Source organism: Equus przewalskii, chromosome 15 (assembly GCF_037783145.1).
Source record: "Equus przewalskii isolate Varuska chromosome 15, EquPr2, whole genome shotgun sequence".
Lineage (NCBI taxonomy): Eukaryota > Metazoa > Chordata > Mammalia > Perissodactyla > Equidae > Equus > Equus przewalskii.
In genome coordinates this window covers 20595517-20609650 of record NC_091845.1, presented here as the reverse complement: position 1 = coordinate 20609650, position 14134 = coordinate 20595517, and the positions used below count along the sequence as shown (strand labels likewise).

Genomic DNA, 14134 nt, shown 5'->3' with positions numbered 1-14134 from the left:
AAGGGGCTTTACGATATGATAAATATCTTTTTGTTGATTGGACAATGACAGGAGGAAAACTTTTGTTGTGTAAAACATCAATACATCATTCCTGTGTTTAGCAGGCCTTGCTCCAGCCAAAAAAATTAATGTAGATTTCCTCAGTAATTATCTGAGTGATAGAAAGATAATACAGTGCAGTAGTACAATAAATAGAAGGAAATTATCTAATATCCTTAATCTGCTAGGAATCAAATCGAGGTGGAGGTCTTAGCCACATTATGGCTAACAATTACGAAAGGAAAATTAACCCTTCTTTGCAAAGGGTTCTTTGTAGCCAAAAAAAAAAGATTCTTTCAGAAAAGAACAAGATCCGTTTTCCTAATTCTGAGTATTATTGAAAACATCAGAGAGACTTTCACAGCTGAAAGGACTACCCACCCCTTTCGGAGGTTCCAATCACTATCCTTTACAAACAACTGCAGTCACTGAGCCTAAGACATGACCTTGATCTGATACATCCGTAAGATGGTACGCGCCTCTCAAGACCTTCCGATGCGAAGTTCAAAGGAAGAGAAAAATGGTGGTTTCCTTTCGGTCTCCATGTAGTTTATTTTACAGTAAAAACCATCATTCTCATATTAGCAACCAATTTCAGACTTACTACCACGCCACTGAGAAAGTTAATTGAATTTCACTCCGAAAAACAAGTTCTCTATCACTGACAACAAAAATTTAAATAAATCGAAATGAAAAGCCACTGTTTTCATTTTAAGAACAGCATGCATAAAATGATCCAATTGTTTTCACCCCTTCCCAAGTTATCACATTAATGTAAAACCCAATGATAGTTATATTCATGTCAAAACGATTTTTTCACTTCTTCTACAGATATTAATTTGCGACATTTAAAAAAGAGAGAGAAAAAACAACACTGATAGAATAAAAGATTGAGGGATTAGCTCTTCTTGAAGGAGAAAATAACGGGGGAGTGCTGGACTTTGGGGAGGGTGTTTCCTGTCTGACTGTAAATGAAATGTTTAAAAAGTTTGTATTTATATAAAATGACTGATGTCTTTTCTGTTGTCTCCGTGGCCATCCCTAACAGCTCATGAAAGCTGTCCACGTTTGAAAAGCCAGGATATAACAGTATACAAGGCCCATTGTCCAAAGAAAGAATTTAAAAGCAACACTGGTTGCCAAACGGTGCTCCCCACCCAGTTACCAAACACAGGATACGAGCTGGTTTGTTTACTTCTCACAATTGAATGCATACAAAAAAGGTCTCGGAGCAGTCCTCTCGACAGGTCAGTAGTCAGTGTTAAAATGCTAAAATGCCCTGATAAACCTCACATTTCGGATCCCCTCCCTAGAGCTGCAGTCAAAGGTCTGTTTTCCTTTCTCCAGCTCCTCCCTACTGCCTAACATAAACTGTCATAACTGCCGGGACAAACGGCCCTTTTAAAACAATCAACTTAGCCTACCTCACCCACACAGGATGGGGTCTTTTTTTGTAGCTTGACTTAAAATTAATTCTGCCTTCTATTTTCCACACTGGTTCTGTCAAATATTAATGAGCAGTCGCTTAAAGAGCTGTTTGGGCTACAGGAGATCTATCTGCTAAGGAAGGTCTCAGGTCTAAACTCAACGTGGAGCCTAACTTTCCTAAGGAAACATCTCGAGGCAACTTTAGAAAAAACAGAGTCAAGGTACATTGTTCTGGCTAAGGATCTAGGGTCTTGCTGCAGAGGTAATCAAAAAAGGGAAAAAGGAAGGGAGCTGATGATTCGAAATTATGAGCCACTAATGACTGGGGATTCAGTAAATTAATACACTTGCTCCATCTGTCAACATCCAAGTTCAAACCTTGTTAAAATCATAACCACCAGTCCGCATCATGAAATTGCTACCATGCGACTCTATTTCATTGTAGCACAAAAGGACCACCACCTGCATGATAATTTCAGGAGCCTACCCCCTTACCTCAAAGAATAAGGTGCTCTTAATCCCTGTCACAAGAGGTCTTGGCCAAATCCACTGGCACCGTGAACATACAGTGGAATGTAAGGAGACCTGCCTGCAGGTCTGCCTACCCTCCACGACGTTAAGGCAGCATACTCTCCTGTATCACCTTTGCCTTCAAAATAGATGACAAAGCGTGACCACAGCAAGCCTAGTGTCCCGGAGATGCTAAAATGCTCCTACAACGCCTCACCTTTTCCTTGTGCAGACACAGAGTATTCCCTTTTTCTCCCCGCTCCCTTCCCAAACTCAGACACCACCATCATCTTTGTGTGCCGAGATGCCCCCTTTCTGACAGCAGCAATTTGGGAGAGCTAACTTTTATCCTTCCTTCTGCTGTGTAACTTTCCCCTTCACATTTCTTTATCTGCCCTCTGAGCTCATGTGAACTTTCATGTTCTCCCAGCATGCAGACGTGCATTCCAAACTATGTCTAACAGACCAAATAAGAGGTTAATAAGAAGTGGCAACAGAAAGGAAAAACACAATCCCTGGTAACTGATAAGAATGACAGTGGCAGCCCTTTTTTGTTTGTCTTCAAATATAGAGTTAAAGATCTTTAAAAAACTAAATTTTGATGCCTTTGAAAAGGAAGAAGCACAAAATAACAACAGGGGGTTATTGCCTGCGAGCCACAGGGGAGAAACTCCATAATTCTTATTCTCCCTTTTGAAGGCTGTTAGAAATCTGATTCAAAAAAGCAACAGCAGAAGGGGAAACCTCTTGAGGCTGTAACCATTTCCTGTGATCATGCATAATGTGCTTCAAAAGTGGGTTTTTACCAATTCTGTTGATCAATTGCACCTCCTTCATATCCCTTCTTTTTTCTGCTGTGTTTACATCTGATGTGACTGAATGACAAGCACTGTCTGAGACTGTGAAACAGGCCTGTCATGTTGATTTATGGGCGCATCAAACCACAACTTGTCCAAACTGAAGCTCGCAGTTCATTAATTAGAGAGTTGTGACTTTGAAGTCAGCTTTCAGACTGTGGTTTTTAACATTTGGCTTAATTTATATGCTCTTGAATGTGGATCTCTAAGGAAAAAACTGAAATTCCCTTCTTGTCTTTGAACTTCTTTTGACCGCACAATAATCATTTCTTTGTCCAGAGTGATGCCTGCAATCCCAGAGTCATTAACGCGCATTGAACTGCCACTGATGAGTAAGCCCTACTGAATTAGAAAAACAGCCAGCAAAACAAAGCTGAGAGCCTTCTGCACAGTGATATCTCACAATTACATGCCTTCCCTCCCTGTGCCATTTCCATTTTAATTACTGTTAGTCCTTTAGATTTACATTTTAGACACTTTTTAATCTGTTCCCTTTTTTATTATAGCAGCACCCGGTAGCGCGCCACTGTACTTAAGGTTGTGTGTCAGCATTTTCATTAAAACTCCTCCTCCCCTTCACCCCAAAAATGCCTCTACTCCGCAGGGGTTTACATCCAGGCTGCTAAACAGGACTCCAGGGTGAAAACTTGGCAGGGCATAGAAAATGTACCCAATTTGTGTTGAGGGAGGAGCCAGCGAAGGGAGAATGACTGGGTCATTCCCAGCACCGCGAATTGGCGCTGCTCGGCATCCACACTCACGGGAGGGACAAGGAAGTGGAGAGTCACCTGCTAAGACTCCTTCCAAACTAAATGAAAGTGGCCACCTGCTTGGGGCCAGCGAAGAAGCCCTTAAATTGAACTGTGAGCTGTTTATTAAATTATATATTGTGTCAGTCCAAGGAGAAGTTAAATGAAAAGAATTCAGTCCATAGTAAAAATATGAGCAGGTGAGTTACGAGGGATAACTCTGGAATGGGTAGAAGGATGTCATGATGATGCATACAAGCCCGTAGATAGCCCCCCAATAGACTGGGCCTTACCCACATGGAAATGTCTAGAAGGCGAGAGGGAAACTCTCCTTGTGAAGGCCTTACCATTGATGGAGCCAATCTTGTCACCTAACCGACTGGTGTGGCATATGCACTAATTAGTGTTCTTACAAAGTACCGTGCACACAGAAGCTACTGTAATATGCCATTTTTTGTCAGGAAAACACAAATAACGCAAGCTGGAGTCGTCTCTACCTTTAACTCGTGCCCTCTCATACATGCCTTTCACAATTACGATATGGACAACTTGCAGGAAGAAGTGAAACACAGATAGGGGTGTTTAATCTTGTTCTAACTTGTTTGTTTGTTTGTCCAACCTCCCAAGAGATTATTCTTCCAAAGGAAAAGGCCATCACCACACACCCAAGCTCTCTGAGCTGGGGAAAAAAACCTCAAGTGTGTGTCCAAGTAGAATTTTACTGAAAGCCCTCGGCTTCCCCGGGGTACATGTTGCCCTCAGTTGTACCAGTTTGCAAAAGTCGCCCTGAAGGACCTGCCCACGATCCCTGTTCCCAGTACTGACACAGGGACACCTGCAGTGGCGCTATAAAATATGTGGTGGCAAGCAAATGGAACCCAGAAAAATCTGAGAGAAAACAGGACAATAACTCTTGGTCTGAAAGCTGAGAACCGATAGAGTCAGCTCAGTTGTGCAATCATTTAAAAGATGAATGACAGTTTAATAGCCACTAGATAGTCCTCTGGGATCTGTGGTTTGAAAGTAAAATATGTATTGTCGGTACCTCTTTAGGCTGTTTTCCAGCATGTTGTTGTTGTAAAAGTTGAAGCTGCAACTGTTCCTGTTGTTTTTTATAGAACTCTTGAAGCTGCTGCTACAAAGGAAAGAGAGGACGGTAAGTAACAGAGGGTAGCGCCAATCCACTGTCCCTTTCGGTGCCATACACAAACTGTGATTTGAAAAATAGCATCCTTTTATCTGTAATGGCCTGACCTTTAGTTTGAAACTTGACAATAAATTTCAGCGCACACTGACTATTCTTGGCATTATTGTTTGAAAAGTAATCTCCAAAATGAACTGATGAAAAACATACCATTTTCTACACAAACTAATTAAAATAAGGCAAGGAATGACCTTTGATTGTACAACAAAGCTAAAACGCCCTTGCTGAGAGAGTCTGGTGAATCTCTACAGCGAAATGTGCGCGTGCTTTCTAAATGGTCGGGTTGGGCAGTGTGGAAGGCTGTTCAGTGTATGCATCAAGAGCGTGGGCAGTTCCTCTGCATCCCGGCCCCACCACCTCAGCCCAGCGACTCCTGTCACTATAGTACCAAATCTCATCTATTTGGTTCAGGGGTCCATGAAGCCCGAATATTAGGTCCCCAAGCACAACGGCAGCCAGAAGTTCATTTCAGCATCAGCATACAGGAAAGAAGAAAAATCAACTCGGCAGCTCACAATTAACCAACTCCAAAATGCTTCTTTATGTTTAAAAGGAAAATTCTGTAAGCTTCTGAGTTGAAATGGGGACTTCAAGAGCTGTCACATTTAAACCTGCTCCCAACATGCTCCCCGTTTTGCTTTGATTCACACCATTTAGAAGCCTCTGGGCTTACCAAATAAAAGAGTGTAAAGCCACATAAGCCTAAAAGATCTTATTTCTACCAAGTCCAATTACAGCCCTAATCTCAGTCCATCGGGTACTCTCCAGGCCCAAACCTGAATTGCTTTGGCAGGGTCCTTCTCTTTCAGGGATGCAAATACAGCTGATTATTCTGGACCAATCTGTGCCCAGCCCCACCCATCCTGCTCTGCTTACTCTTCAACGGGAACAGGAGCTGCTCAGGTGAGGGGAATTCTGAATGGAGCGATGGGCCCTGGGTTGTGTGGGATGCCGGAGGAGGAGGAAGGACAATTACCTGTTGAAGCATGAGGGCCTGCTGCTGCTGGAGGAGAACCTGGAGCTGCTGAGGGCTCAGCACTTGCTGCTGGAGTATCTGCTGCATTTGCTGGGGAGTGATAACTTGAGGTGTCATCATAGCCACTGACACGGGAACCTAGAACGTTAACGAAGGATGAATAGGAAGCCAGGAAATCGCACGCACGCAGCACTCAGCCTTCCAGGTTCAGTGGCAGAACGTCATCAGCCTGCTTCAAGGATTGACCAGTTTCCCACGCACCACGTATTGATCCAGAGGGGATGCGGCAACAAATCCTATTTAATCTATTATGGAGTTTATTTTAAATAAAGAAAAATAAAAGAAAACCTTTGCAGCCCTGACAGGTGTTCCAGGCAGTCTTAAAAGCAGACAAGGAGCAAAGGCTTAATAAATGCTCTCTGGAGTTGGGTTAAAAGATCTCAATTTCTTATTAAGAATGAGTCTTCACTCGCAGCGAGCTGTAGGAAGTTAACACAAACTTGAATTCTGTTTTAGGGAAGAAGGCAAATAGGAACCAGTACCTTTGCGGCTGGAGCTAATATGATCCACTTCCTCTGTGGACAGTGATTTTGAGAATAATCAATGAATGATCAGTCTTGTGGATAACTGAACTTTGGGCGCACCTTCCGAACTTGAACATAGACCCTTCCTATGATGCCTTTTACCCTTCCTTATTCACCCAGCATACAGATGTCTCAATTCTTTCATATTATGTGCGATACCATTAAAAGCCGCTTTCCATGACATTTCAGTGACAAACAGCTACAGTGATGAACTTGATAGCATTTCATATTTGCAACTGTTAACACATTTCTGCACGGGCATCTCTGCAAAGAACCTGCACACTGTATCTGAAAGGATGATGTCTTGTTCAGATAAAACACTGACATTAAAATGACAGGCTGTCTTGGCCAAGGTTACACAAATTGTATTCAAGCGGATACCTAATGACAATGCTATGAATTCTGCAAGCTTTCTAGAATGTAATTTAGCTATTCAAAATAATCACTGCACTTGTGTTTAATTTGCAGACTACATGAGAACCATTTTGTCAGTCCCCGTAACACAAGAAGACTATTTCATGAAACCCCCCCCAAATAAAAAGATAAGGAAAGAAAAAAAACAATGAAAGAAAAGACAAAACCTGTGTCTTCTAACAGTAATATTTAAGCATCTTACTTTTCTTTGGTTTCTAATCAAACATGTGACAGCAAGAAGCTAGAAGCAGTAAAGGATATGCTTTGTTAAAAAGGCTCTGCTGTCATCTCATGTATTACAATAAAAGGTAATAACATGTTTTGCACTTTGCCTGTGTGCCACTTAAAAAAAAAATCCGGCAGACAATAGCTGATCAGAAGATAAAAGAATTAAAAAATCTTTCAGGGGAGCAGTAAGCAAAAGGGAGAAATGCAGTATTAATTTTATGTAACATAATGTCTTAATATGCAGTTTATCTTGACTTTTTCACATGATTTGTCCTGTCATTTGCATAGCGAGCTCTCATTCCTAATTTCACAGTCATTATGCACTGATGTCCCGATTTCTCAGCATCACTAATTTTGATGAACTAAAAATGGTTCCTGAAGGTCAGATTCATGTACAGTGAACATCCTCCACTGTTGTTGTGGGCACGTTTTCTGTGTGGGGATGTTTATGCACAAGTTTCACATTGTTTGGAAAACACTAGCTAGAACATTCGAAAAATTTCATTAACCCAACTCTGGAAGGTCATCAACGAATTTTTCCTATTGCAGTGGCCTTTTAAGTGTAGATGTAGATACACTGTAATTTAAAACAGATGGGCATGTCTGAATATTTTTATATGCAATAAGGGACAGATATATATGAATGGATAAATTATCCTTTTAAAAAGATACTTCCTAGCATGAAATATCACCAATGATTAGAACAGTGAACTTGCATTCAATCTAGGGCAAACACCACGAAGACATTATCAAAATATCTAACCATCTATAAATTAATTCCAATTAGTCTACTTTGCTTTCATACAGAAGAAACTTTCTGAATTTTTCAATATGTATTGGGTGCCAATCACTATCCTTTGAGCTGCTAAGGCCAACACATCACAATAGAAGTTTACTTTTCCTTGAGAGTTGCATCATCATACAGGGAGGTTTGATCAAGCAAACAAAAGAACCATGTTTAAGGTTTCTTTTTTCCTCTGCGTTTCTTGGATGATGTACAATATAAATATTCTTGAGCCAAATTTCTGATGGTGATGAACAGGAAAACAGACAGGAATAGGGTGGTGTAAGATCTAAACTGGTGATGAACACAAAATTAACAGTGTTGTAACAGAAATCATCATAGAAACAATCTCTTGGTCATAATTTTTAAAAGAACGCTGGAAAGCCTCTGCTAGAAAGGGACACAAAAAAAACTTTTGGAGGTGATGGAAATGCCATCTCTCTTGATTGGGGTGGTGGTCACACAGATGCAGACACTGGCCAAAATTCTTCCAACCATACACTTAAAACGAGTATATTTTATTATATGTAAATTATACTTCAATAAAATCGACTGAAGAAGTTAAAAAAGGACTGACACATACGGTTAATGTTTAAACCCTTACACACAGCAAATAGTTCAAGTCTCCTTTTCCCACAGTTATTTATTCAATTTTTGTAGTCATGTTACAGAAAAGTAAAATGAACTTGAGTCTCCCCTTCTTTTTTCCCTTTGGACATTTTGATGGAGGTGCTGATGAGTAATAAAATGCTTAAAGCAGCAGGCACAGCCAAAGGAGGGAAAAAAGCAAGAAGCCTGAGTAATCCTTCAGCCTGGTGATCGGTCGCTGAATAATCAGAAGTAGGCTATTATATCCTGACGGCCTTAACTTTGCTTTTACTATCTGAAACCACATTTTCACACCAGTTAGCTCTGAGCCTCCAAAGTGGGCTCGGGCTTAATTTATAAATGAAATAAAACCGAGATTTCCCCAAAGTTTTGGCTCCAACATGTCATGAAAATAGATTATGGGAAGCTTTAACAAACATATCCGAATGGACCAGAAACCATCATGGGGTAGAAAAGGAAAAAAAGAAAAAAAAAAAATCTGAGCACAGGTTAAGGCTTTAAATAGTTAAGAATTATAGCCTACATATCCACTCCCTTAACTCTCAACATCCAACTTTTTCATGTAGCTAGTCCCTACTAATACTAGAATCAAAGGGCAGGCAGTACCAGTGAGAGGCTATTATAGCCCACACTTTATTGCCCATTACTACTGAGGTCATTAGCGGCAAGAGTGACTGTACCGGTCTTAACCTATTGATCACTGTAACTACTATCATTTAATCCTGTGTTGAATGTCTGGAAAGCGGCTAAAGGCACACAAGAGAGAGAGCTTTAGCATTGAGAAATATGGCCAAAGCTTAGAAATTACACTTTGATTCATAAAATGTAGCCAGTGGTTTAAATCAATAGTATTTAAAACAGTCATGTGAGTTTTTAACTACAGCGCTCTAATATTTATGGGCCCCCTCTTTGGGAGTATTCAGTCAAAACTAAACTCCCCCCCCCTCCCGATTCTACACCATCTGCCTTAACCTCCCTGAGATAAAAACATTAATTTCTGACGTTTTGTGTGCTACAGGGCTCATGCCTTAACTGCAGAGTTCAAGCTAATTTTTGATTTCTCTCTCAAATGACAATTTCAATATAATACAAAAAAAAATTATATCCCCGATACTGTAACTACCCTCTCTGTTTGAGTATACAGAAATGAGTATGTTTTATGAGTTAACAATGAATCATAGAAGGCAATTTATGAAGAACTAGAATGATTCTGTCTAGCTGCCTTCAGGGATCAGAAATTCAAATTAAACTTCTGGCAGACATTTAAAGAATGCGAGCATACAAAACTGAATTTAAAAAAACACACACACAGTTAACACTCTTTCGCTGAGTTTCAAGAGGAAATCGTGAATTAAAAAAAAACACACATCGCATGATACCTTGTTGACTGATACCAATTGGGTGTGGCCGATCCCAGGTGCACACAAACCCGGGGGAATGGCAGAAATACAGCTGTGCTTGGGCCATCGGAACGCTGCTAGTACAGGCCTGCTGCTACCTTAATACCAGCAACTGGGAAAATGTCGTTAGCACTAACAAGTGCTGTTAAAGGCCCTTACGCTGCCGTGTAAATTCTGCCTGATCTAGTTTTCTTTTACTTCAAAATGACTTTATATCATCTGAATGCTAGAAGACTATTAAATAATATGCCTCATTATTTTCTTTTATTCCTAATGGGCAAGGGTAGGCGATGGGAAGGGGGAAAAAAATCTAAAAAGCAAACAAACAAATAAAAACACCCATAGAAACAATACTTATTTCTAATCTAGGAGACAATTGGAGGAATTGGGTGGGAGGGGAGATGACACAATATAAATACTGAAAATAACACATTATCATTTTTTTCACTTTAGTTTACCTTACCTCCCGTTAACTACAATTCTGCCTAGTATAAATACACATAAAGTCTGTACATCAGCATCTTCTCATATTGCTATGTGTTCAAGTAATAAAAGTGAGAAGATAGAAAATTTCAAAATACTGTTTTATTTCCAATCATCTGGATTAATAATTTAGAAACCGTTTTTAATCTCTGGTTATTCACCATGTGTACGTCCCAAGAACCTCAAGTCCCTTTTAGACTTCAGGCTGTGTCTGGATGATAACTGACCAGGTTAGGCAGAGTTACCTGGTTCATCAAATAAAAGCAAAACAAATTAAATTAGAAGGCTCCAGAACACCAAAACAAAAGCAAAGAAAATGGATCCATAAAAAAACAAAAAGAAAGGAAAAACAGCGATGCCAAATTTTATATGACCATATAGAAAGTAAAAGAAAATAAACACCACTACCACTGCCCCCTGTGAAAGGCAACAGTTTTCATAATTAATAAGCCAATGGACACAACTGATCTATCGGCAAACAGAAAAGTTAGGAACCTTCTATCTATTCCCCATGGTATTTAGAAAGAAGGAAAAAAAACAAAAAAACCCACACAGATACCATGCAAGGTAGCTGTATCACAGAGGAAAGAAAATACATTTCTGACATAATATTTCAGTCTACAAAAAATAAAAAAAAAATGCCTACTATTCATGTTAGAAGTATAATTCTGCTTCATTATGGAATTCTGCTTTTTGTATAACTCTTTTAGACTTAGCTATTTTGCCACAATACTGTACAAAGCATTAAGGCAGGTAATGGTTATTATATTAATGCAAAATCATCTAAGTAGTCAGTCATTAGCATAACTGTTCTCTCAGTAACAATACAACCACCTATTAAAATTTTTGAAAAAGAAAGACCTCTTTAAAATGCAATTAGCATTTCATTTTTTATCATTTTGTTTATTACATTCTATCAAGAAAGGCTATCTTTCTTTCAGGAAGAATTGTATGGCCAACACTTGCCTGCCAATCAGGAGTTATTTCAGGTTATCAACCCTAATAAGCAATCTCTAGCAAAGCTCTCTGAGCTCTTCTTTTGTCTTTAAATTTTAAAAAGTGGCCTAAATTCCTACTTGTTTACAGCACAGGCAATAGTGGAACCTCAACTGCTCTCCTCTTAACATCTCCCATGCAGACAAGGTTACTCCACTAAGTGCCAGCATAATTGTTTTAGCTCTAATAAATATCAGCTTCATTTGCATAAAAATGTAAAGTTTACATAAATTAAATCGCTTCTCCCATTAGCGATTGTTAAATACAGGAAACAATGGAAGCTACACATGAAAATAATCATCCAATAAGCACTGATCTTTTCAACCTAGCAACTATTATTATTATTATTCAAATCAAGAAAAATGCCTCCCTCAATCTCTTTCTCCTGTAGGAGGGATGCAAAACAATTTAATGCACGTGAATCAAACCTGCTATGACATTTTATATTAACAACAACAAAAATTGTTTTTAAGTGCTGCAAATAGGAGGAGGGGGGAACTATTCCAAGAAGGGACCTCAGAAAAGATTCTATCGACAGATCTTTAGCTCTTGAAGAGAAAAGGAAGAGGCCTTGGCTAAATAAGTTCTCTTAAATTGAAGCATTATTCAAAAATGGTGAAAGAGACATAGCAACTGTATCAGTCCTATTTGAGACACATACATGATTAGAATAAGGAAAGAGAACTTGCAGACACAGTTGTAGATCAACAGATACTGTTCAATAAAGAAAAATAAAACGTTTCTCTTCTGTCAATAAAACATTTTCTAAGACTCAGAATCAAATTTACAGCTCCGCTTTCTTCATGCTTTAACCAGCACAGTAAAAATTATAGGGAGCTTAAGTGCAAATATGTATTTTTTTCCATATTTTTGAGATGGAGGGGGGAGGGCTATACCTGGATTTAAACACGCAGGTAGGCCAAAAGCAGGTCACTCCAAAGTTTTATAAGGCCTTATTTAGGGTGCAATCGCCTTTTTTTAGAATCATGTACAACATAAGTCTCTCAAATTGTGCAGTTTCTCAGGCCTATTTCCAACACCTTCACCTTAGACATCACAGTTAAGCGAAGGGGTGCAAATCAGATTCTAATGAGAAAACATCAGTTGCTTCTTTGACAATCTCACCATTCACTGATTTATTTCTAATGAAGACAAAGCCCAACCAAAAGCTCCCTACGTGTTAAAGGTCAAAATAGGTTCAAAAATGCCTAGTAAAAATCAAGGCAAGTGGGAAACCCGTGAGGACCCGCCTCATGAGGTGGTGTGAGAATTAAGAGTAATTGTACAAAAAGCCATCTTCAGGAAAAAGTAACCGAAATTAAGCTGCCACAACTGTAACAGGTTAGATGAAAAAAATCAAAATTTAATGCATTCTCCCCTGTGTCATCTTGTTTTGTCAAGACATCAAATAGAATTGGGAAGTACAAAATAACAAGCCCTTGAGAAATCACAGAAGCCGACCTTTTTGATGTTGTTGATTTACCTTGTTCTCAGTTATTTGAACAATGATGTTTCAGATTTAAGGGCACGATAAAGCTTAAAAATTAAAACATGATCCCAAAGTATTCTATAAAAGTGCGCCATAACATTTAGCCTGCATCTTCATTGATTAGCTGCTTTTAACCGGATTTGAAAACGAGGCACAAACCATGTGCTCGATATTCATTTTTCTCATTCTAAATTAATTTCTCTTCAAACAACTGCCAGGTTGGAAGAGGGACTCAGAGAAGATCATGCCTCCAATGCTAAAGGAGAGGCCCAGTTTAGCTCTTTGCAGATAATTCAGGTCCCCACAATCTGCAGAGGACTGTTTAGCTAAGAGCTACCTGAGTTTTCTTTTTTTAAACGAAAGAAAAGAAAGCTGAATGCAGAATGCCATGTATGAAGAGGCAAGAAAGTATTGCACACTCTGAAATGACTAAAACGAATGTCCAGAAATATCACGCTGCTTCCAAGAAAAGAAGCCTTTCACCAAACAAAAACAAATTTAGCTTAGGGAGTTAAGACGATCCCCAAATCTATCCAGGCAGGTATACATAAAGCTACATTCCTGCCCCAAGAGATCTACAGCTCACCACCAACACAACTTTACTCCTAGCCTCACATGAAATATTATCTACAAAGATATATAAAATCAGTGTATCACAAGATAGCTTTCTCTAGTTTTATATGTAGATAGCTTCTTCTACTAGAGTATACATATGAACCAAAAAATACAGCAGTTAAAAACATCTGTTTAAAAGGCACTAAAAGTAAAGAACCCAGTATTTACAAGCACTAGTAGAATTTGTAAAACCTGGACATTAATAGCTATTTAATGATTACAACTCCTCGTCATGAAATTCATATTTTTAACATGTAACACTCACAGACACAATTTATGTATTTATTTACTCGAACCTTACTCTAGTCAACTGTTGCTGCATTATTCCTCGCTTATAAATCACAAACTACCTGAAGTGGATTCTAACTGGCCATTGTGTTTGCCCAGTTACTAAGAGCAGAGTTTTAAGTTTCTCTTTAGTGCTGTTCATCTGCAACCAAACCACATAATAAAATGAATTTCTGCAACCTTCTTTTCTGCCAATTCAAATGTTACTCAAATTTTAGTTGAAGCTCAGAAGCTGCTCACAATATTCTCTCCTGAGTGTCTCAGAAATATAGGAACTCAAACACATTTCTGCCACATTAGCCAAGACAAATCTGGAATTTCATTGCTTTTAATTAATCTGGATTTTAATTTCACTGTATCTTGCACTTGTGTGGAGGCTGGCTGAAAAGTTGCAGAACTGGTCAGTGTCATGAAAGAGTTTATCTTTCAAGTGACAGCTCCTGACAACGTGCAAATACAAGGCAGCGATGGTGAGGGTTTT

General features: G+C 39.1%; 1 protein-coding gene across 24 annotated transcripts in view; it reads right to left on the bottom strand.

The window, feature by feature from the left end:
• The window catches only part of FOXP1 (forkhead box P1), a 412016-nt gene that overhangs the window by 87560 nt on the left and 310322 nt on the right, over positions 1-14134 (bottom strand). For 14 of the 24 annotated variants that reach the window (XM_070576788.1, XM_070576797.1, XM_070576789.1 and 11 more), the window contains 2 exons: positions 5764-5901; positions 4629-4718 (listed from right to left, as the gene is read on the bottom strand). In XM_070576788.1, the coding sequence (XP_070432889.1) occupies positions 4629-4718; positions 5764-5901 (228 nt within the window). The remainder of the gene's footprint in view (positions 1-4628; positions 4719-5763; positions 5902-14134) is intronic. The other 10 variants (XM_070576800.1, XM_070576794.1, XM_070576795.1 and 7 more) reach the window with 1 other exon arrangement.